General features: G+C 38.5%; 1 protein-coding gene across 1 annotated transcript in view; it reads left to right on the forward strand.

Moving 5' to 3' along the window:
* LOC149257617 (SNARE-like superfamily protein) overlaps positions 1-24,757 on the forward strand; it is a 121,065-nt gene that overhangs the window by 41,666 nt on the left and 54,642 nt on the right. Inside the window, exon 2 of the mRNA XM_089414453.1 lies at positions 10,691-10,777. Within this exon, the coding sequence (XP_089270579.1) occupies positions 10,691-10,777 (87 nt within the window). The remainder of the gene's footprint in view (positions 1-10,690; positions 10,778-24,757) is intronic.

Here is a 24,757-nt window from a genome sequence, read left to right on the forward strand (position 1 = left end):
CTGCCTGTCTCAGTTCGAGGTTGGCATATAAAGTTTGGTATGTTATAATGCTATCTCTGTATCCTGGGTTGGGGGCTGCTACTCGTGATAAGCCTCGCGTCCGGAGGGGAAAGGAAACATTGGTTAAATTAGCAGTTTTTGTGACTGGCAATATTGGCCTTCTTGACTATGTAATGTCGATTTCTATCTTTTTTGGCAACATCCTTTCTCGCATGGGCATGTTTACTGGTTTCCGGTTTTTCTCATGATGTTTCCTCTGCATGTTGATAATTGGGTTCCTTGTTTTAAGCTTGAATTGTCTGGGCAAGCCCTGTGGAGAGTAAGGGTTCTAGTAAATGATTAGGGCCAAGTCTACAGACTTAGGGCTCAGGGGTGCATGGGGGCCACCGTTTTTATTCTGGTGGTACCTCCCACTCCCAAAGGGTTACTATTTATGTATGCTTGCTGGCTCGAGTGGTGGAATTTTGAAGGGATGCAGTGTTGTCTGACACTTCATTTGTTTTTCTGGTCATACTTTAAATTAATGCTTGTATTTCGGGTGGTTCTCTATATAAATCATATTCTAGGTCTGCCTACGCTGTATCCACTTCCGGCCTCTGTACAGTGGGCTGGTTTACGAGCGCGGGAAGGTGGAAGAAGGGTGAAGAAAGGGGGCCCGACCTTGGCAGATATGGTGAAGTCTCAGCCTCGCGATGGAGCCTTGGGTTGAGGCGGAAGGGGCCGCAGACACCAGGAGGGCAAAGGAAAAGAAGCTGGTTCGTCTTTTGGTCGGACTGCGCGACAGAGTACTGAGCAGCTAAGTATTGCATGACAGAGTATTGTGTAGCAGAGGACTGCGCGACAGAGGGGTCAGAAAACGAACTTTGAGATTCTTCAGGCCACGGTTCAGGCATACTACGAAGGGACCCTGGCGCAGGTGAAACAATTGATCGCGACTTGGGAGGCAAAGTTGAATTTGAAAGCCGAGCTTGAACCGCCAACCGAAGATTGGGGGGAGCTAATCATGGACCCTGGGTACACTCGCGACCGTCTCACCCTGTTTAGACAGTCCGTCCATCTCTACTGGTTAATGAAATGCATAGTGGCCAAAGCAATGGCTGCGACCACCAACACAACAACGCAAAGTGAGGCCGAGCCAGGCCTCCGAGACATTCAAAATGAGCTCCAACTTATTCAACTTTAGTTGTAGAATCAGAACGCTTGCCTGGGCTGCATTGAGCGGCATATCCCATGTTTGTCGCAATCTGAATTGCCAGGATCAAGTGCTAAAGATCCTGCTCCGATGGAATCGTCAGATGATTAGTTGGTCGAAGTTGTCCCGTAATTTGTGGCTTAATTTTGGTTGTATATGTCGGGTAGCATTTATGTTTTCAGTGTTATGCTTACTAGTTGGTTTCCAGACTATCAGCCTTATAAGGCTTGGTTAAATAGACTCAAACTATTTATGTTTTGGATGGCTTATAATGCGATTCGGTGGTCAACAGACATGGTTTCCCACTGGGCAGGTTGAGGCCACCAAATGACTTATATATTTGTAACCTGCTTGTTTATAGATGAATGAATGAAAGGTACTGCTAAGCTTACAAAAAAAAAGGTTCGACTATAAAAGGAAAAATAAATTTTTTCTAGGTTTGGGTTATGTTGACCACTACCGGTCAACTACCCATAGCAGTACACCCCCTTTTCTTCGCAAAAAGGGATAGCGCTTGATCGACATGTTCGTGCCATTCGACAGTCATCGTCAACTTCATCTTATTATGTTGTAAACCCAGTCTGCATGTGTAAATTGTAAATAATTTTAGCAGATATGAGTCATGTATGTAAATTGCCTAGGTGGACCTAACTTTCTAGTGATAATCTACGTTCCGGAAGGTTTTTCGTCTCACCAATCCATGATCGGTAGAGTTTTCCTTCAGCCTAACCCCAAAGCCAGAATGGATTTTGTCATTAGAATCTTAGGAGAATCCTAGTGCGTTAATTTGCTAGATTATAGTTGTGTCGCAGAACTGGGTGGTTTATGAGGGTCTATGTCAAATGAGTTTTCCCCCCCTTTGGATGTAAAGTTGTAAAAGTCATGATGTAAAGTGTCTTGAGGGTTAAGAAATGTTTTAATCCCCTCATAAGTCCTAGGTCCTAGGTGATTTTTCCAAAAGCTAAGTTTGAGGATCCATTTAAAAATAAATTAATTTTTTTTTTTAAATTAAAAAAAAAAATAAAAAAAAAAAAAAAAATAAAATAAAATAAATAAAAAATAATAATAAAAAAATAAAAAAAATATAAAAATAAAAAAATAAAGTAAAAAACCTAAAAATAATAAAATAATAATATTTTGAGTAAATAAATGCAGAATTTCAATTTTTTAATTCATTAAAAATTCGACGGATGAGATTAAGAGATATCTTGATCCTCATCAACGGTCGAGATCATTTTGGCGTGGATCACTCGAACTAGCTGTTGGGAATTTTTCCTTTAAATAGGGTGCTAGGGGTCTTTTGAGATCATTCGATCTATGAGTCTTGTGCTGAAGAAGCTCTCTTGTAAACTTTTTCTGGTGCCAATAAAGAAAGACTTTGGGGTTAAAAATCTTGCTGGTGTTACTCTTCTGAAAATGCTGTAAGATTGTTCTATTTTTTTGCATAATTTTATTTTTAGCCATTTATGATAGCTTAATGAAGATTGATCTAGGCACAGGTATTTTGTCTGATCTTTGGGGTTTGAATGATAGTTTAGATTCTGAAATATAGTGGCAGGTATCTCCATTTGATCAGGGTTTCACTGTCGTTTTTTCCTCTATGTTAATGGTTGATTGTAAGCTGTGCAGGAAATCTTAGTTTTGAGTTTACCGGGCGTTAGGGGAAGTTCTCGGCTGAACTAGCCAACTCCCGGGTTGTGTTTTTTGAAAGAGCCCAGCCAGTTCTTGATCCCGAGCTTATCATTCGAAATATTTTTATGAATGCATGCATGGTTTTCTGAAGCGTCTTACATTAAAATTAAGTTCTGATAATATTACTGTGGATTATTGACAAATCTGGCTATTTTAGAGCCTTTAAGCTGTAATTATTGTAATTACTTAACTGGTTTTAGGGTTTTTTTTGGTTTTGTCTCTGGCATATTTTATTTCTGGGTTTTCTGTTATTGCAGGTTACTGGTACAGGTTTCGATTTTTTTTTTGGGGTTTTCATTAAGCAAATCTGAAGTAGGGTGATTTATGATTCACTGGAGATTTTGCAGTTTCGGTTTCTCTGTTACTTAGGGTTTCAGCAGGAAAAAATTTTCGATTTTTTTAAGCAGGCTGGAAAACACTGTTGGCCATACTCCTTTAACGCTGCCAGAGAGCCTCAAATCCGTACAGCGTACTGCCCTCGTTCATCGATCTACGTCCATTTTCTTGTATGTTGCTACACCTCTTTGCCGTCATCCCTTTACCATCACATTCCATACAACCGTCGTACCCCATCTCTCCACGTTGCATTAAACCTATCGCTGCCCAGCGTAACAAATCTGCTCCTTTCTTCTCCCTTACCTGCAAAAGATCCACAATCCATATCCCTACGTCCACGCTTCTGCTGCTCCACACAGCGTCCATATCCCCTAGCCTCCCACGTGCTCTTTTTGTTGTCAAATTTTCTCATTAACACTCGGCCTTCCTTATTTTTGCTGTTCGTTGAGCTATCATTGCTGCCTGTACGCTATTTTGCCAGCAAACACAGCTTCAGCACCTGCAAACAAATAACAAAAAAAAAAGGAAAAAACCAGCGCTACCCCTTTTGCGAAGAAAAGGGGGTGTATTGCTATGGGTAGTTGACCGGTAGTGGTCAACAGGTTACTTAAGAAAATCATTTTAATTCAGGAACTGCTTGAAGAAGTATTTATTTGATTAGCATTTAAATTTCATGGTTTTTCCTGGTAATTAATTATTGAAATTTAAGTGCATAGACTTTCATTATTTGCATGCTTTAGCTAAATTTGTGATAATTGGTGCTCAATATCTTTTGAGATTGCTTATTGTGTAATTAATTCTAAGTGTGGATTTACTTGCTTTAATTATTGGATATTTCTTGCATATTTAGTTTTTTGGAAGATTTTCAAGCAATTGTGATCAAATTTTTAGTGAATACTCTATCATGAACTTGTGGAAAATTGTATATCTTTCATTTCCTAAATTGAGTATTTTGAGCATCTACATAATTGGAATTATTGTGAAGGTGATCTTGAGGGATTTGAAGAATTGTGAAGAAGTTTTTATTCTCTTTGAAATATAATCGCATTGGAAAGAATTTAGATAAATTGAAGTGATAAGCTTGTGATTTAATTTCATATTGGGCATTGTACTGTGATATTTTAAGCATATTGCTTAGATGAATGTTTTAAGAAGTTTATATTTTAGTCATTTTCTGGTGAAGTGAATATTTATTTTGGCATTTAAGGCTTTGGCATATAACTCAGAAATAAATCATGATATAAGCACTTTCAATCCTTGATCTAGCTTCATCTCGCTCCATCTTCTAATCATCTCGTGCATTTGCATATTAAGTTAGTCTTGCATAATTAAAATTTACTTCCAAGCATAAGCTTGGTCGATAGAAAGATAGGTACCCATCCATCTTTGCTTGAGAAGCCTGTTTCTCCTAGTACTTAAAACAATGACCTTGCAGTCGTTAGATTTTCAGGAGAGGTATCGTTAATCACACCTTAGTGTGCTTCACCTTATCTTCTCTTTGCCACTTACTACAAAATCAGGCTCAATATAGAAATGATCGAAGGGTTAAAACTTAGATAGGCATTTAACTAAAATTAACCAAGATTCCTGCATCTCACATTAGTTTTAGGATTTGCAGATAGTTATTCATCCAAGCGGCAGTTGCTCATCAATTACTTGGTCCTAAATTTCTAGCAAGATAGTTGACTCCATAAGGCACTGGTATCAATCGTCTAAATCTAATCGAATCCTATAAGTTTTGCTAAATCTAAAACAAGTACTTGGTTGCTTAACTGTCTCCTGAACTGGTTGGTTCCCAACTAGTCTCCTTCATTCCATTTCCATAGGGTCTAACCCCTTAGTTTGCTATTGGGAGACAACTTAAACGGAAAAATTGGGGATCAGGGTGACAGCGCCCTGATCTAAGCCGTTGTCGCGGTGCCTAGACATTTTGTGCGACAACAGGAGTATAACGCTCTAATATCACCTAATGTAATGAATGTAATATAGGCACACATTATGTAAGTGGCTTTAATATTTAATAATGTCAAGCATTACAGTTACTAGGAGTTATTAAGAAAATGCTATCAGGTCATGCAATTGCCTACTAGCCAGAATAAAAGAGAATTGATGTCAATGTATTGTGAAAATATTCCAGTAGAATATAAAACCCTAAGCAACATTATTCCATTGTAACTTTTTTTTTTTTTTTTTATCTCAGCAACATTTGAAAAATTTCATTTTGTATTACTCTGTTCATTCTGTGAGAATGGAAATCCCTCTAGACAAATTTGATGGATATAACTTTCACTCATGGAAGGCAAGGATTCAAATGCAATTAATATTTAAAAATTTGTGAGGAATAATTAAAGGGATTAAACCAAAACCTACTAAGCTTAATAAATTGAGTGGCAAAGCTTTGGTAATAATGTCAAATCAATCTTTGGTCTTGCTCTTTCAAAATTTTCAAATTCTAAAGTATATCATGTTGATCTATAAAAATATTCTAAAGCAATGTTGGAGGAATCTATAAAAATATTCTAAAGCAATTTGGGAGGAACCACAGAAGTTGTTTGGTGCAAAACTGGTAAATGCAAAACATTCTTAAAAATTACGACCATTTAGATTCAAAATTGCCACTGAAACTTTGTCCAGCCATATAAATGCTTTGAAGTCACTTAGAAGCTATGTTACTGGATCTGTCAAGCGCGAGGGCTAGATCTGCAGATATTCGGATTAGATATAGATTTGGATCCAGATCCTTTGGGATCTGCCCAGGATTTATACGGACGGAAATGTCAACATCAGCACGTGATAATACATGAATTACAAAAGGCGTTGTCTACCGAGGCCACAATTTTGCTCGGGAAGTCATTTTTCACTGGAATCCAGTGATTTTTTTTATTTCAAAAAATTTGAAAATAAGAGTGTTTGAATGGTTTTTTTTTTATGGTGGAAATGGATTCAGCACCATCAAAAACATCTGGGCACCCAAAATCCTCAAGTTTGACAAATGTAACCCGGATTTCCCAAAATTTCTGCCGGATTTTGTCAAAATTATGCCGGAATTTCGACTATTTTCTGGGCAAAAGTGTGGCCTCCTTAGACTACTCTATTACAACATCGCTTCCAATGGATTTTCTTGGGTTACCTACTAATAAATGGATTCCTCAGCCAACAAGTGGTTTTCTAACAATTTTGATGGCTATTATAACCTTTAATGCACACGCTCTTAATATATTAAAGGTAAAGTTAATTAATGATTAATTTCAAAGCATATTAAAGGTGAAGTTAATATATTAAAACATATTAAATATATGTTTTAATGCATACTTTCTTTAATATATTGAAGGCAAAATTAATTAATAGCTCACTTTAAAGCAGTGTTGAAAATATTGGTATCAGCAAAATATCGGCGAGTGTCCTGAAAACATCTTATCAGCAATATCGGCGAAAATATCGGCAAACATAAAAAATCATTTTTTTTTTCAGAATTTTAAACATAGCCGATATTTTCAAAATATGGCAATATTTACTCGGTGATATATCGTTTTGCCGAAAATATCGCAATATTTTCAAATATCGCTGATATTATCAACACTGCTTCAAAGCATACGTAAAGTAAATATGAAAGCATATTAAGTATAGAGTTAATTTTAACTTTTATATTAAATATGGTTCACTTTACTTCTAATAAATTTAATATTGTTAACTTCAAAGAATAAAATAATTATATACTTGTATAAAATAATTAATGTTAAATATTTATTTTTTCAGAGAATTTTATGTTAAATATTTATGAATGATACATAAGCTATATAATTATTAATTTAATGCATTAATTATTTTTATCAATAATATGTGAGTGCTTTTTTGTGTTGACATGTGTGTGCGCGTCTATTTTTAATTTTTATGTAAATTTTATTTTTAAAAATAATAAAAATATATTTATGTTGTTTGTACTTGCCTTATCCGGATCCAGATCTGTATTTGCATCTTCGTAATTTAGCTTCTAAGATATTAAGCAGAAGTTGGTGCGACAGTGAAAGAATAGGATGCAAAAGCTCTGTCGTTAAATAGTTTTCCTTCAACTCACAGCAAAGCTATTTTTACATTAAGTTAAATGTTTGCGCAGTTTTTAGGTGATATGTTATCATCTCTATTGGCCAAAGACAAAAGGCTAAATGAATGAGATTCAGAAAGTGCTCTCCATTCAGAGAATGCATTACTTACCAGAAATTGAATGAGCAGAAAAATGTGGAAACAAATAGTTAAAGAAGATCTTGAATGTTATATTGCAGAAAAACAAGTCACACACAGTGTGGAATTGTAAAGCTGGAGCTAATGATCTTCTAAAAGGGAAGGTTAAATACAAAGGAAAACAGAATATAACCAAAGCAGTGGAAAATTTCACAAAAGAATCATTCGAGACTCAGTATGTATTTGAAAAGTGTGATATAATAGAGAAGGATTACTTGTTTTGAATGGTCGAATATTTTATACAGGAGGGAATTGGAGAAGGTTTAAGTCAGCATGGATTATTGTCCAAGTAGTTCAAGAATTTAAATGATTTCAGAGTTTGGGAATTTGAAGAATTTGGAACATGGGAATTTCAAAATGTCCAGATTTTGGGAATTTGAGAAATTCAGGAGCTTGTGAATTTAAAAAATCTGGGAATTTGGGAATCCTACCTTTACAAGCGTGAGACAACATGATGGAGTACCTACATGATTCTAGATCTTTAGAGAGTAGATGTTTCTTAAGAAAATGCTTTTTCTTTTCTCTTTCTTTTTTTGGTTGTTGTTAATCAAGCTTTAACAGTTAGAATTATAGTGTAAAGAGGCAATCTTGGAGGCAAACACTATAATATGATGTAATGTGGTATTGCAAACCCAAGCTATATGTCACAAACATCGTGCTATATCTTGATTCTGTCAGCTCGATGATATTATTGCCTGGAAAATTGTGATTTTTTCAAATTTTGAATATATCAGGATACATTAAAAATATCATGATATAGTGGCAAGATATCATGATATATTGAAAATATCCTGATATATTGGCAAGATGTCATGATATATTGAAAATACTGTGATATATTGGCAAGATATTGTGAGAAATTGGAAGATATGGGTTGAGTTAGTGGATTTTTGGATATTTTTGCGTAGTTTGAAGAGGGAAAGTAGCGGATTGAGAACAAAGGGTTATTCACTGTTATGTTTGCGCATAAAAGCGCTAGAGATAGGCAGTTGCTTTAGATGTTTTAAAAATTGAATAAATTTTATGTGTTTCTAAGTTTGCTAATCTTTTCCGATATTTTTCTCCAATGTTGTTGATAAGTTTTTTTTCGAATCCTCAGTGATATATTCACGACACAATGTTTGCAACATTGATTTTATGTAATAAAGAACATTATATATGCAGCTTTAATATATAATAATGATTGACATATAGATGTTGTTAAGAAATCGCAGTTAGGGGCCAGGGCATGCAACTATCTACTAGTCAAATAAAACAAAATTGATGACAATGTATTCAAGGAGTCCACCAATAATGAAACATTAGTTTCATATATTGCAGAAAAACAGGTTACACAGAGTGGAATTGTAACGTTTAAGCCAAGATCTTTTAAAAGGGAAGGTCAAAGACTAAGATAAATAGAATATCGCCCTGACAGTGGAAGATGTCACAATTTAAGATTCACCCGGGACTGGCTATGGAGTTGGGAAGTGTGACAATGTATTCAATGATTCTACCCTTACCGGAATATTAGTTTCATATATTCTATTTATTGCTGATGTGAGACATGATCAATTTCACAACAAATTCTTGCTTAAAATATGTCAAAGGGATGTCTACAAATATCACTATAAATCGCAGATGAACTCTTACCACAGTAGTAAGAATCCAAGTACCAATGTTGGATGTGCCCTACTATGCTCAGAGAATGTATGTGGTAAGGACACTGATTTCCTAATATGTGAAACCCTTTCTGGCAAGGAAAAAGGACAAACAAGAGGCAAGAGATAAGATACAAATTTCTATGGTCTCAAATGACTCCGTGTCAGCCTATTTATATAAAATGACAAGAAGCAACCCTACTCAAGCCTAGTCAACATGAATCTCCATGAGGGTTATGAATAGCTCTTTGCAAAATAGCATTCATCAGTTACATTTAGGACTTATATAGCTAAATAATCCCTTAGACATCTTTTAACTCGCTAACTATCCATTTAAGTCATGGATAAGCCTCAAATTCCAAACTTGTGCTTGTGGCACGAAAATTACCTTGGACCAGTTTCAAAATGTTGAACTAATGAAATTTATATACAACACTTCTTTGCTATGAAGATTCAACGTTTATATTTAGCGTAGCTGAAAACCAGCCATAATTGATTTCCTCATTTTAGAATTCATATCTTATTGACTCATGATTAGTCTAACTTTGCCTTAATTGTGTATATCCAGTTCACATATATATATATATATATCATTGTCCGTGTTTAGTTATATCGGGTTCGATAGTCTAGCATACCAATCTGTCAGGATTATGGTTTGTCAGTCCTTGGTATGCAGGTGACTAGGCTAGTTTGAGTCAACATAGTTCAAAAATCAAATTAATTCTTTTCAAGAATTTTGACAATGTTGGCAGGCATTGATATAATTGTCAAGATTAGCTTCTATTACTGTATCACTTTGTCTGTCCTAGAATTCAAATATGTCAAATTATGGTTTGTACCATGTTTTCAGAGTTTCATTAATTTGGTCATTTCAAACATTAGTAGCTATCATGGGCACAGAGTGACTGCGAGCAAGAGCATTTGGCATATTTGCATTGGATAGTAACATGTTGCACAATGCAAGTTTTAGCTAATGTTTGCCAAAGTTTCCTGTCTTGTTATATCGGGTTTGATAGTCTAGCATACCAATCTGTCAGGATTATGGTTTGTTAGTCCTTGGTATGCAGGTGACTAGGCTAGTTTGAGTCAACATAGTTCAAAATTCAAATTAATTCTTTTCAAGAACTTTGACAACGTTGGCAGGGATTGATATAATTGTCAAGATTAGCTTCTATTACTGTATCACTTTGTCTGTCCTAGAATTCAAATATGTCAAATTATGGTTTGTACCATGTTTTCAGAGTTTCATTAATTTGGTCATTTCAAACATTATTAGCTATCATGGGCACAGAGTGACTGCGAGCAAGAGCATTTGGCATATTTGCATTGGATAGTAACATATTGCACAATGCAAGTTTTAGCTAATGTTTGCCAAATTTTCCTGGCTTGTTTCACTTACTTTACTCATTGTTTATTGAATGAATTATTCACCTGAGCTGATACACAAATTTGTAGCTTATATAATTGTTTCTTTGATGGGCTTTTGGATAATTGGAATATTCTGATTTTTTTTGTACTTTAGCCAATAGTCTCATTTTTAAGTTTTTCTAGCATTTCTTAATTACAGCGAGCCATTTGTCTTTAATTGCAGTGTTCCTTTGTTGAACATCGGAACTATAAAGTTATTTATAGGCGATATGCTTCATTGTTTTTCCTGGTTGGAGTTGATGGAGATGAGGTAACTTGTGTCATTCTTCTCAAGCAAACTGTAAACAGTATAAAATTACATTTAATTTTTTGTTAACTGTGAATTAAGAATAGGACTTTGATACTTTTTCTTTGTGTTTTATCTTGTCATGATGGAAATGTCGAAAAGTGTAACTAGGTTCGGTCTTCATAATGATTTGTGTAATTGTGATTTTTATGTAATTGATGTAAAGAAGAAAAATAAAATGATTATATGCTTGACTCATGGGTTTCATGACCAAGGATTTTATTTTTAGTTGGCTCCCATTGTGAGCCTTTAGGATTTGTCATCTAGTCATAAAAGTCAAAGAGAGTCAATGTCATGTATCAAGAACCCTTCTTGGGCATATTACTAATGTATATGAGTCTGTAGAATTGTCAAGAAGTCCTCCAAATACAAGCACAAGTTCTCCTCTTCAAGTTGCCCTCAAGATGAAGTAGAAGACTCATGTCGACTCACCTAAATAGAGACACAACTAGATGATTCATGTCGGCTTATTTATGACGGACAATCTACTATATGTAGGGACCTCAGCCTATTCCACAGAGACAAAAGTTCGGATATCTCTTTGAGATTTTGGGTGGACAGTTGCAGTGATAAGTTCATATGCAAAATCGCAAAAGGAACTCGGATAGGTGATGAAGGAACAACGAAGAATTTTAAGGGCTGATCACAGGAACAATAGTTCGAATTTCAGAGAGAAAGTCTCGGTGCTACAACTGAAAAAGCCACAGTTTTGTGCTATAATGGAGACTATAGTTCGATGCTATAATTCAATAATAGACCACAGTTTTGGTGCTATCTCCTATAGTCAAGGTCTCGGTGCAATCTTTGGTTTTGGTGTTGCCACAATAAGATGGATTCGGTGCCATCTCAGTAAGGAGGCTCTGTTGTCATCACAATAGAAGATTCTCGCTACTACCACAAAAAGAAGATCTCAAAAAGAAGGTCTCCATCTTGGCGATGACACAGTAAGATGATCTCGGTGACAATGATTAGATCTTAGTGGTGGCAATGTCTCAGTGCTAAGATCAAAGTGGAAGATGAGTCGAGAAGAGGAATATAGAAGAAGTCAGTCAAGAGAATATGTGTCCTGGTCTTGGAGTGGAAACTATGTCAAGGGTCTTGGTCTTAGAGTGGAAACTAGGTCAAGGGTCTTGGTCTTGGTATTCGTCAATTTGTATCTCTATAGGAAGAATTTGTGTGGGTTTTCCTCTCAAAAAGTGAGAGGTTTTGGCCTTGGCTGATGGCCTACATTATGAGTCTCTTGTCTATTTATGTTCATCCATTGGTAGCTGTTTGATGAAGAAGAACACTAATAATCTAAGTAAAAGAATATCCTAATCTAAAGAAGTAAAAAACACTCACAAGTAGTTACTAATTGAAGAGAAATCACCTAATACCTAATGCCCTAGATTTCTCAACAGGAAAAATTAGTAGTGATCTTTGTTACCGATTATAGACAATACATATAATTGTAAATAACCTTCTGTGGGTTTTTGCATGCCTATAACATTATAAGTACTTCCTTGCTCTTTGTCAGAAGAAATCTCTTGCATTATGTTAAGGTATGGAAGCGATTCAAAGCAAAGCAAGAGCTTGATGAGTAGCTATCATCGCTAGGATAGTTTTATAATAGAAGAAAATAATTCCATTGATGATGAAAGATTAGATTCCTACACTACCTGCCTTAAGGAGCTTCTTCCCCCTGTTTCCCACTTCAAATCAATAGACACAACCACAACCAAGTACGATATGTTAGAAAATTAGAAAGGCAGAAAGATTTTCTTATATAGATAATTACTTGTGATTCTTTTATCTTTATGTTCTTTTGTTTTTTAGTTCATCAAGCAATTATCAAAACAATAACACAAGGACAATATATGTAGGCAAACAACCAGGGCAAAACCCCTATCTAGGGAAAAACCCAGTCAATAATTCTTCCTTCAATAGTTTCTCCAGATAATCCAAGACTCTAGACCCAGACAAAGACTTCCTCCACACGAAGTCAACCCAGTCAACAATTCTTCCTTCAATAGTTTCTCTTGATAATCCAAGACTCTAGACTTAGACAGAGACTTCCTCCACACAAAGTCAACCCTCAATCCTTCTTGCAAATGATAACCCTTCAAAAGCAACTTTGACCTAGCAGCATCAGTAGCAACTTCGACCCAATCGTAGTTGCAACAACAAATTTGACCAGATGAGAAAAACTTCGATCTCCCTTTATACACCTTAGAAGTGGGTGAAAGTTGTCCCAAAATTTCGCTCTTGAGGTGTTCTATCTTTGTCCAAAAATTCACACTCCTTTCTAGCTCTTCTTCTAGCCCTTTCTCAACTTCGCACTTCCCAGCTTCCAGCTTCAACAATCGAGCTATGTGTGAGAGAGTGAGATGATTCAAATGAATTTGAACTGCCTTGTATATATAGCCTTCCAGGGAGGTCGAATTACTTTTCTTGAGGCCGACTTGATGTGGAGGAGACTAAATTCATTTTGACTCAAAAAATAATTCTTCTTACATGATTTAAAAGCCCAAGAAGGGTCTCTTTTAATGTACAACGACTTTAATGACTTAGAATAAATCCTAGAAGTCCTCAATGGGGACTTTGGCCTAAAAGATGATGACCCAAGCATGAAACCCATGCTTTAATAAGCCATAATAATAATAAAAAAGATATTTTCTTCATTCTTTTGATAAGTACATATCAAATACATTTATGAAGACCGAACCTAGTTACATATTTCAACACTCCCTCTTAACTAGGGAGGTATTCATCAATACAAGTACAAGGAAGATCTCAGAACACATGAACCATGAAGAATTTTAGGGACCACAATACCATGGACTGGATTCCTGACCAGGGCAATCTATCTAAGGTCCTCCAATAGTTTAGGCACCACAATGCCATGGACTAGATTCCCGACCAGGGCAATCTATCCATGTGGGACTAAGATGGACTAAAGCTTTCAACCTCTCTAGGTACCATAAGGGTTACTTGCTAACCATCAACCTAGGGATCTAGGTGTGTATCCGAGGTCAGAGCTCCATGACCAACGCCACCCTCCCTACTTCGAGAACTAGACATCAACACAAAGTGTCAGCCATATGTCCTCCTAGGCAATGTCTTACTCACAAAGCCTCAACTTCCAAATTATTCTAATCGGTAACAAATTTTCTCCGATCAAATAGATCGGCAACAAATCTCGCCAAATTGATTGGCAACACTAAGCATGTAAAAACATGCTATCAAACTTCCGAGAGATTTACCTGTATAAACACAACCCCAATCAATAAGAAACTTTCAAATATACATAAATAAACACAAACCTTTGGGGTCTTTTAGACAACATGATGTTGCTTCTCAACTTTTCACAGTAGGACATAGAGCTTTCCAAATGAATCTTGTCAAAAGATTCCTCAACCATGCAACTTCCTTTCCTACTTTTCATGCAGCAACATATTCTACAAATAGAGCTGACTCTTCTCATTTCAGCAACCCCTCAAAATACATTCTCCAGTTTCTTCTCTCAAGGTGTCCATCATGACTACAATATGACCTCCCTCTCAACTAGGGAGATTCCTTTCATCCAAGCTCCCTCTCAACTTAGGGAGATTTTTTTTTCATCCAAGCTCCCGCTTAGCTTAGGGGGCTCAACTTCGACATCAGAGAATCTTTCATGACTTCCATCCTTTCGATCAAAGTTATCATGACCATCATCATTCACATCATGCTTATCCGACATCTTCACCATCTTGAAGATTATGTACCTGCACAACTTAGATAGCAAGTACAACCAAATCTATAGAAGCATGAAGTTAACCATATCAAAATCACGGAAGCACTCAACTTTAGACATCAGAATTCTCAAACTTAGTTACACACAGGAGACACATACACTTCAACTTCTTTCTAGGGTTTTTGTCATGGACCCTAGACTACTTCATCAAGACTTTGAGCATTTCATAACAACTTTCATTACATCTAGGGTTTCAATGTTTCTTCGAGAGGTATGACATACCCTACTATATCATATTGCAAACCCTAGAAACAATTCAAACAAATATAGATCTATAACGTGTCTAACAACTTTCAGAATTCATATGTTAGACTTCCTACTAGGATTTCATACAAACCCTAGATTTCTTACATGAGATTCAACAACCAAAACCAATCATAGCTCAACGACATGACTAGCTTCCACTAGGGTTAGTTGCAAACCCTATACTTTCGCAAACAATCAAACATCAATCATAGCTTAATTCAGAGTAACAACATGACTACCTTCCACTAAGGTTTGTTGTAAACCCTAGATTTTCTTAACAATCATCAATCTAAAAACTCAGATCTCACAAATCTCAAATTACCACATTGTCATCATATATCAGAGATTTGGACTTCTACTAAGGTTTGGTTATACAACCCTAGAATTCACAAATACTATCTTCCTAGAGAATCAAACTTCGACTAGGGATTAATTCCAAACCCTAGGATTCATGACCATCAATAATAAGGTCAACTCATACATCTAGGATTCCATCATCATGCACAAGTATATCATAACATGTGATAGTCAAACCCAACTACACAAATATCAATAAGAGTTAGACAAAGTTGATCAGACTAGGGTTTGATCGAACAAACACACACATGCCAGGGATTTCATTTCTAGGACATTATAAGGGTCTTGCTTATACACTCTACCAAACCCTAAATATCTAGGGTTCCAATACAAAACATAACACACCCTAAATTATCAATACTTCAAAGGTTCAGGGTTTCAAACATTACCATTCAACCCTAACAAGTTAGGGTTTCCATAACCATACCAAAACCTCAAACATGACTTCATCAAAACATCATACATTTTCTTTTGACTTCAATAATGACCTTAAGTAGGCTAGGGTTTCACACATAATCAACATACCCTTAAGTTAGGGTTTTTCATAATGAACCTTTCTAGGGTTCCACAAGAATAATTAGAGATATAAGGAGGGTAGATTTATCTAATGATGAATCATCCAATCAAGAATCTTTAAGATTCAAGAAAGCTAGACAAAAAGATGTTAGTAATAGTTTATCAAGAATGAATATGGAGAGAGCAAAAATTGTAATTCAAAAACATGCCTCTTGTTTTTTAACAACCTTGTAATTCCAATGCTTTGTTTGTAGGGCCTTCTTCCTTGAGTCTTTAACAAGTTTTCCTAAACAATGAAAATAAGAGTAGAAATGTGATTAGTATTTAATGCAAACAAAACTAGACAAGTAAGGAAAACTAGTCATGAAAATGGTAATAGGATACTTATCTTTGGAGGTTGATGAGGGCTCCCTCCAAGCTTGAGGGATACCTATAACCTTAAGAACAAATAAAAATGTTTTTCCAAAATATGTTAAACCTAATAAAAGTAGAAATCAGAATGATATAACAAAAGCTTAGATCAAAGGACTTTAGTAGTGTAGGTCCCTTAAATCCAGTTCTTCAGGCTTAACCTTCTTTGGAGGTCCTTCTTCAACAACATTAGCTTGATCTCTGCTTCTTTTCTTGTTCTTCGGATTGTTAGGACAGTCACTTTTATAGTGACCCATCTTGTGGCATTGGTAGCATTCTATCTTGGACATATCAACCTTCCTTCTTGGCCCTCTTGACTTCTTGGAGTGTCCTTTCTTGTGAGAAGCAGAGTATGCATTTGAGACCTTCTCTTCTTTGTTGTTGGATACTAAAGAAATTCTCATTTCTTCTTGGGTGTGAGCATTCCATAATTGTTCAAAGGTGGGGGCTTCTTTCCAACTATGGAGACCTGAAGCAAAAGAACTCCAAGTAGGTGGTAATCCCAATAGTGCAGTGATTACTAGCTCCTTCTCCGGTACTATTTCATCTATGGCTTGAAGTTCATCTCTAATCCTTGATATCCTTACAAAGAAGGAAGCCACAATATCATCCTTTGTCATCTTTGCAGTCCTTAACTCATTCTTCAAGCTTGCTACTTGACCGATGTTCTTGATAGTGAATAATTTTGTCAATGCTTCATACATTTCTTGAGCATGGTCTATATTGGAAATGTATGGAACAGATTGTCCTTAATGCTTTCTACCATCAGAGTCATAGCCAATATTTCCAGTTCTCTATACTTCACCTTGTCTGCATCACTAGATTCTTTGGTAGGTTTCTTCACCTTCCCTCTGACCACATCCAAGACCTTGTTCTTTTCAAGAATGAGGTCAATTCTCTTCTTCCAAGATTTGTAGTTTGATGCTCCTTCCAATTTGTTCTCACTCTTTAATGTGTTAAACATCGTGCTTGAAGATAGCGAGCTTCTTCTCTTATAGGATCTTCTTATATGATCCCTTGATCAATCCTTTAGACTCCTACTAGAAGATACTCAAAACAACCTTTTTCCTCCTTCACCTTAGCTCCGATACCATGTTAGAAAATCAGAAAGGTAGAAAGATTTTCTTATATAGATAATTACTTGCGATTCTTTTATCTTTATGTTCTTTTGTTTTTTAGTTCATCGAGCAATTACCAAAACAATAACACAAGGACAACAAATGTAGGCGGACAACCAGGGAAAATCCCTAATCTAGGGGAAAACCCAGTAAACAATTCTTCCTTCAATAGTTTCTCGAGAAAATCCAAGACTCTAGACCCAAACAGAGACTTCCTCCACACCAAGTTAGCCGTCAATCCTTCTTGGAAACTATAACCCTTCAAAAGCAACTTTGACCTAGCAACATCAGTAGTAGCTTCGACCTAGTAGCAGTAACAACATCAACTTCAACCAGATTAGAAAAACTTTGATCTCCCTTTATACACCTCAGAAGTGGGTGAGACTTGTCCCAAAATTTCGATCTTGAGGTCTTCTATCTTCCTCTAGAAACTTGCACTCCTTTCTAGCTCTTCTTCCAACCCTTTCTCAACTTTGTACTTCCTAGCTTCCAGCTTCAACAATCAAACTATGTGTGAGAGAGTGAGATGATTCAAATGAATTCGAACTGCCTTGTATATATAGCCTTCCAGGGACGTTGAATTACTCTTCTTGAGGCTGACTTGATGTGGAGGAGACTAAATTCATTTTTGACTCGAAAACAATTCTTTTTACATGGTTCGAAAGCCCAATAAGGGTCTCTTTTAATGTACAATGACTTTAATGACTCGGAATAAATCCTAGAAGTTCTTAATGGGGACTTTGACCTAAAACATGATGTCTCAAGAATGAAACTCATGCTTTAATAAGTCATAATAATAATAATGATATTTTCTTCATTCTTTTGATAAGTACATCTCAACTACATTTATGAAGACCGAACCTAGTTACATATTTCAACATGAGATACTTTCCATGACCATTGAGGAGGCTGCTCGTGGTTCCTACCCCCACTTCACCAACCAACACGTCCATAAGTCTACCTTGGGATCTTGTCCCATGAACTGTTGGTTTGATAAGGAATGCAAATCCTTCCACATGAGGCTCCGTTTCACCATCACACAAGGCTCCTCATCCTCCCCTCACCTTTACAATCCCTATTTCCAACTCCTTCGCTGTAAAAAGCATGCATTTCTTTCCCAAAGAAGACACGAAGTTTGTGCCGCCCTCCACCATTCCCCGTAAACTTTTTGGCATTGCCTTTTTTCCTAGATGCCATGATACCACATCCGACCTTAACCCTCGGGCCATGTTTTCCCACGGGCCATACCACCTCCCTTTTTGATATTCTTGGACAAACCTCGACACACATCCCCTCTCCTCCCTCCTCTTGTCACCTTTTCTCGGAGGGGGATATCGAGAGAGCAGTCAGAGCTATGAGGATCAAGAGGGCAGTGGACAAGGAAGGTTTCCAGGCCGTATTCCTAAAACATAGTATCCAGTTTATTGAGTCTAATATTGCTGATCTAGTTAACTAGGTGGCTTGTTCCGGTTTCTGCTTTGCGTGGATGCAACACATTATCCTTCCGATCCACAAGTTAGGGAGTAGTTGTGATTTGAATAACTATAGGACTATTATGGTAGGCCATACTTTCTCCAAGTCGTATGCCATGGTCTTACATTAGTGGCTTCCCGACAAGCTACAAAGATTGTCAAGCAGGCTTCACCCCGGGATACCAAAAGATTGATCACATTTTCACACTTCGAGCCATTATTGAGGAGGCTTCTTCGAAAGTCTATTGCTGCTTTGTAGACTTCCTGAAAGCATTTGACACTGTACCTAGGGAGGCATTGTTCTAGAGACTTCATGACGTTGGCATACTTGAAACCCTCCAAGTAGCCATCATGAGACTACACGAGTCATACCTGTGTCACCTCATATTGGTGCATGGCCTGGTCAACGCTGGTCAAACTCTGCAACAACACTAAAATTTCGGCCCTGTAATCTGCCTAGAAAACTCGTCCTCCTTGCCACACGTGTGAGAGAGAAGATATGCCCAATAGCTGTACGAACCAATGAGAGGAGAGAGAAGAATGTGTGAGTGATGATGATGCCAAATGAGGTGAGAGGTCACTTATATTTATGCAAATCGTTGAGGGTGAAGGGACATGTCTCTTGGGCTTCATGAAGCTACATGATGATGTGGCCAACCTTGAAAATTTGCATAGGTGTGGGCATAAATTGAAAAACACATTTTTGCTTGACCAAAGTTGATGATCTTTAGGTCGATTTTGGTCCTCTCGAAAAGAGGAATTTAATGCAATCATCATCTCCATCAAATGAGTTGTCTAAAGTAGAATTTGGCCCTAGTTTCCAATTTTAACACTCCCTCTCAACTAGGGAGAATTCCACCTGCCAATCCATCCATCATCATTGATCATCATGCCATCTTCTCGTCATGTACCATCTCTGTATCTCATCTTTGCTCTGCTGAACACTGATAATAATGAAGAAGAATTGATCAAGCGTGAGTCAAAAGACTTTACCACTCTCCATTGACAAAAATCATTCGAGGGTCCAATCAGACTTGATCTTAGATCAAGTTCTTGAACAACATGCGCCCTAGACATAGGGAGTACAACAATACATGATGCGTCCATCTATATTGCTATGGTCCCTATCCACTTTTCCCAACTCAATGGCTAGATGAGAGGTACTTCACAAGAGTCCCGGACTACATGGGTAGGATGTATGCTGGGGCATTTGTAGGAGAAGGTGAACCACTCATCCTGCTCAGATGTCATTGAAATTTGGTATCGGAGGATAGGTGGTTCCCTTAGGCTTTGATCTTTGGCCTAGGGAAAAGTGTCCAAAAGAATTTAATTTTTCTCCTAAGGTAACTTTATAATTTTTATAAAGTTAAATCTAATTTTAAAGTGACTTTTATAAAGTCAATGAAAAATTAGAAAGGAAAAGTGACTTTGGAAATAAATGACTAAGTGGGTCTTTATTAAAGTGGGGTGAATTAAAAAATAAAAAGTGAGATTTAAATGAGCATTTAATCTCAGCCATTGATCTAAATCTATTTCAGCCATTGGATTTAGAGATCACCCAAAAGTCACTTGGATCACCCAAAAGTCACTTGGAGTTATATTGAGGAAAATGAGGAAAAGATCACATTCGATTCAATTCATTCATGAGCAGATTGGGAGAAGGAGAGCAAGAGAGCAAGAGAGATTTCTGAGCAGGGAGGAGAAGGAGACAGCAGCTTGGCACACATTCCAAGGTAGCAGTTGAGCAGATTTGTACAACTGATTCAGCACACAGTGAAAGGCAGATTTTGGCACGATTTTTGAGGAGTGGTTTGCACAAAAATCGAGGAGCAGTTTGCTGGTTTTTTTGCATGCAAAACAAGGGCCATATAGCGCATTTAATGTTGTTCGTACAGCTGCATTTAATGCTGAAAGTGGGCACGAAAATCGAGGAGGTCGTACAGCATTTATTGCTGTCCTGTTTGCTGTAATTTTCAGATCGCTGTGAGGCACGGGAAAAGAGATAAGTTGTAAATTTGCTTGCTGATTTTTTGCTGAATATTTCTCACTGTAAAAAGGCAATTTTCAGAAATAAAGAAGAGCTCTCGAACTGGTTTTCCCCAAGAGTTGTAGGGGGTTTTTCCAGGGTCACATTGACCAAAAATCTCAGTGTTTAAATGCGTTTTAATGGCTGTTTATTACTGCTGATTTTATTTCTGCAATTTCTAGCATTCTGTAAAATTTCCAGAATTTGTGTTTTCAGCAAATTTATTTTTTCCAGCTTGTTAAATGTATGGTTATGGGAAAGGGCATTTAACTATATGGGAGAAATAAGGAGAAACTGAAAACCGGGGTGGGAAAACAGAAATTTCTACATGGTATCAGAGCTTGAGTGCTGAAGGGCAGTTTGGGACAGCAAAAAGGAAAAATTACAGCTGCTGATTTTTCACTCAGAAAATTCCAGCAAGTTGATTTCTTCATAAACAGCAGTTTTACCTTTACTACAGCAGTGCTATTTTTCAGTTTTAGGACATCAGGATGTCATTGGGATTGAGGGTGGAGGATAGGTTGGATGGGCATATAAATTACAGCGTTTGGAAGGAGAGAATGCAGAGTATCTTTGAGGAGGCAGAAGTTTGGATATCATGGTGCATACCACACAGAACCCTGTTGTTGTGCCTACTGATGCTACTCAGTTGACAGCTTATAATAAAAAGAACAACAAGGGTAAAAGGCTGATTCTAGACGGAATCAAAGACCATTGCATTCCTCATGTGAGAGGAAAGAGCAATGCCCATGAGATGTGGACAACATTGTTCAATCTCTACCAGAGTACCAATGAGAACCGGAAGATGGTCCTGAAGGAGAAGCTAAAAAACATTAAGATGGGTAATGATAGTGCAGCTGGATATCTCACAAAGATTACTAATGTGAGAGATGAGTTGGCAGCGATTGGAGAGGCCATTCCACCCACTGAGTTGGTGCGGATTGCAGTGAATGGCCTCCCCCGTTCATGGTTGAACTTTGCTGATGGGGTTTGTGCACGTGAGACCCTTCCCACATGGGAGAGGTTTTGGGATGATTGCATTCAGACAGAGATCAGGAAAGGTCAGCTTGGGGCAGCCAAGCCAGTTGAGCAGGATGAGGATGTAGCACTGGTGGTAGGAGGCAAGAAAGGCAAAGGGAAGAAGCAGGCTTCCACAAGCAGTGGTGGGGACAAAGGCAAAGGTAAAGGTAAACAGGGAAACACACAGAAGGACTATTCCAAGGTGAAGTGTTGGAATTGTCAAAATATGGGACACTATGCAGTTGTGTGTCCGGAGAAGAAGAAGAAGAAGGGGAAGAACCAGGACGTGGCAGCTTCAGCAGAGATTGAGGACTTTGCAGGTCGTTTTAACCGGGAGTTTGTGTTCACTACGTGTGAGTCCTCTAGTGCAGGATCACCTGCCACACAGGTTCAGAGGGAGCATGCTTTTCCCTCGATTAGCGGAGCATCTTCAAGTATCTGGTATGTGGACAGTGGGGCTTCACGTCACATGACAGGAGTCCGTGAGTACTTCTCAGAGCTTTCAGAGAGTGGCACTGATATTGAGGTAGTACTCGGTGATGACAGAGTTGTTAGAGCAGTCGGGGTGGGGACACTAACATTTCAGAGGGAGTCCAAACCTCCCTTGAAAGTGTCAGATGTTCTTTATGTGCCAGGGATGAGGAAGAACCTCATATCCGTCTCAGCTTTGGAGGACAGAGGATATGAGGTACTGTTCAGGGGAGGACAGGTGTTGATGTATCCCAGGGGCACTCCAGCTGATTCAGCTAGAGTGATAGGTGTACGCCATGCAAAGGTGTACAAGTTTGCATTTCATCCCCTTTTGGCATTGAGCAGTAGTATTGACAGCAGAGCTAGCAGTTCTGAGCTGTGTGAGATTTGGCACCGCAGGATGGGACATATGTATCATGGAGCCTTGAGGACATTGCGGGAGATCACTACAGGTGTGCCAGATTTCAGTACTGATCACTTTGATACTTGCAGAGATTGTGCGATGGGCAAGTTTGCCAAATCCCCTTTTCCCAGCAGTGACAACAGAGCGACGGGGATACTTGATTTGATTCATTCTGATGTGAGCGGTCGGATGTTTCATGTTTCCTTGAGTGGATATGAGTACTATGTTTTATTCATTGATGATCACTCCAGGAGGACCTGGATTTATTTTTTGAAGACCAAGAGTGAGGTCTTCAAGCGGTTTCAGGAGTTCAGAGCTCTTGTGGAGACTCAGACAGGTCGAAAGATCAAGTCCTTGAGGTCGGACAATGGAGGAGAGTACACCCTTGGAGAGTTTGTTGACTATTGTGCAGAGGCAGGCATTAGGAGGGAGTTCACTGTTCCTTACAACCCCCAGCAGAACGGGGTTGCGGAGAGGAAGAACAGATCCATCATAGGGGCTGCCAAAGCCATGTTACATGATCAGGGGTTGCCATTGTTCTTGTGGGCAGAGGCCTGCAACACAGCTGTTTACTTGCAGAACAGGAGTCCGCATCGTGCCTTGGGATACATGACTCCGGAGGAGGCTTTCTCTGGGAAGAAGCCTGATCTTGGTCATCTTCATATCTTTGGATGCATTACATACTCCTATATACCCAAGGAGAAGAGGACCAAACTAGAGCCCACCGTAGAGAAGGGTATCTTTGTGGGCTACAGTGAGACCTCAAAGGCCTTTCGGATTTACATTCCTGCACAGAGGAGAGTTGTTGTCAGACGGGATGTGAAGTTCGAGGAGGACAGGGCCTTTAGGAGGTCACGGGAGTTAGAGTATCTGGATCAGCCAGACCCTCAGCAGCAGTTGAGTCAGTCGTAGGGATCCAGTGGGCAGGGATCAGGAGGATCCGGAGGTACATCTATGAGGATGTCAGGTCCGTCAGTGAGCAGTGGCTCGCCGAGCCAGAGGGGTGGTGCTCTGGGCAACATGCAGAGCAGTTCACAGAGCAGTTCACTAGGGAGTCCATTGATGGACAGTTCACACGGTGCCTCAGCTTCTACAGGTTCAGGTGCAGGCAGGAGGATAGCAGACAGACAGTCAGGAGTTCAGGCTACTGATGGTGATGAGGAGGAGGAGTTTCATTCTCCTATGGGAGAAGCATGCTCAGGGAAGAGAAAGCCCAAGTGGCTTCAGGACACCTTGAGAGATGCCACATCTGTTGTTGAGCCGAAGAGGCCGGTCAGAGAGAGTAGACCACTTGAGAGGTTTTGTAGCTATATGGCGATGGTTACCAGCATCCTTGACTCTGAGCCTTCTAGCTATGAGGAGGCAGCTAGCTAGCAGGTCTGGAGAGAGGCCATGCAGGAGGAGTATTCTTCTATCATGAAGAATAATGTTTGGGAGGTGGTGCCGAGGCCTGAGGGCAAATCCGTGGTTACTTCCAGATGGCTTTACAAGGTAAAGCATGCTGCAGATGGCAGCGTTGAGAAATTCAAAGCGAGGTTTGTGGCTAGAGGGTTCTCCCAGGTAGAGGGAGTTGATTATGAGGAGACCTTCGCTCCCGTGGCTCGATATACTTCGATCCACTCCATTATATCGATAGCAGCAGAGATGGGTTGGAAGATCCACCAGATGGATGTGAAGACTGCATTTCTCAATGGCTTCATACAAGAGGAGGTGTACATTGAGCAGCCACAGGGCTTTGAGGTGCATGGGAAGGAGTCCCATGTGTGCAGACTGAAGAAGGCCCTTTATGGCCTGAAGCAAACTCCCAGAGCTTGGCACTCCAGGATAGATACATATTTGCAGGGGATGGGTTTCACAAAGAGTGAGGCAGATCCGAACCTTTACTTTATTGTGATTGGTGAGGAGCCTCTCATTCTGGTGCTGTATGTGGATGACTTGATCATTACAGGTGCAGAGAGACTCATAGAGCACTGCAAGAGAGATCTTGTGACGAAGTTTGAAATGAAGGACATCGGCTTGATGCATTACTTTTTGGGTTTGGAGGTGTGGCAGGAGGAGGGGCATTTCTTCCTGGGGCAGGGGAAGTATATTGTGGACATCCTTAGCAGATTCCACATGGAGGATTGTAGACC

The sequence above is a fragment of the Pinus tabuliformis genome, chromosome 6, assembly GCF_031772625.1.
Source record: "Pinus tabuliformis cultivar Carrire ecotype Pingquan chromosome 6, CPIR1, whole genome shotgun sequence".
Lineage (NCBI taxonomy): Eukaryota > Viridiplantae > Streptophyta > Pinopsida > Pinales > Pinaceae > Pinus > Pinus tabuliformis.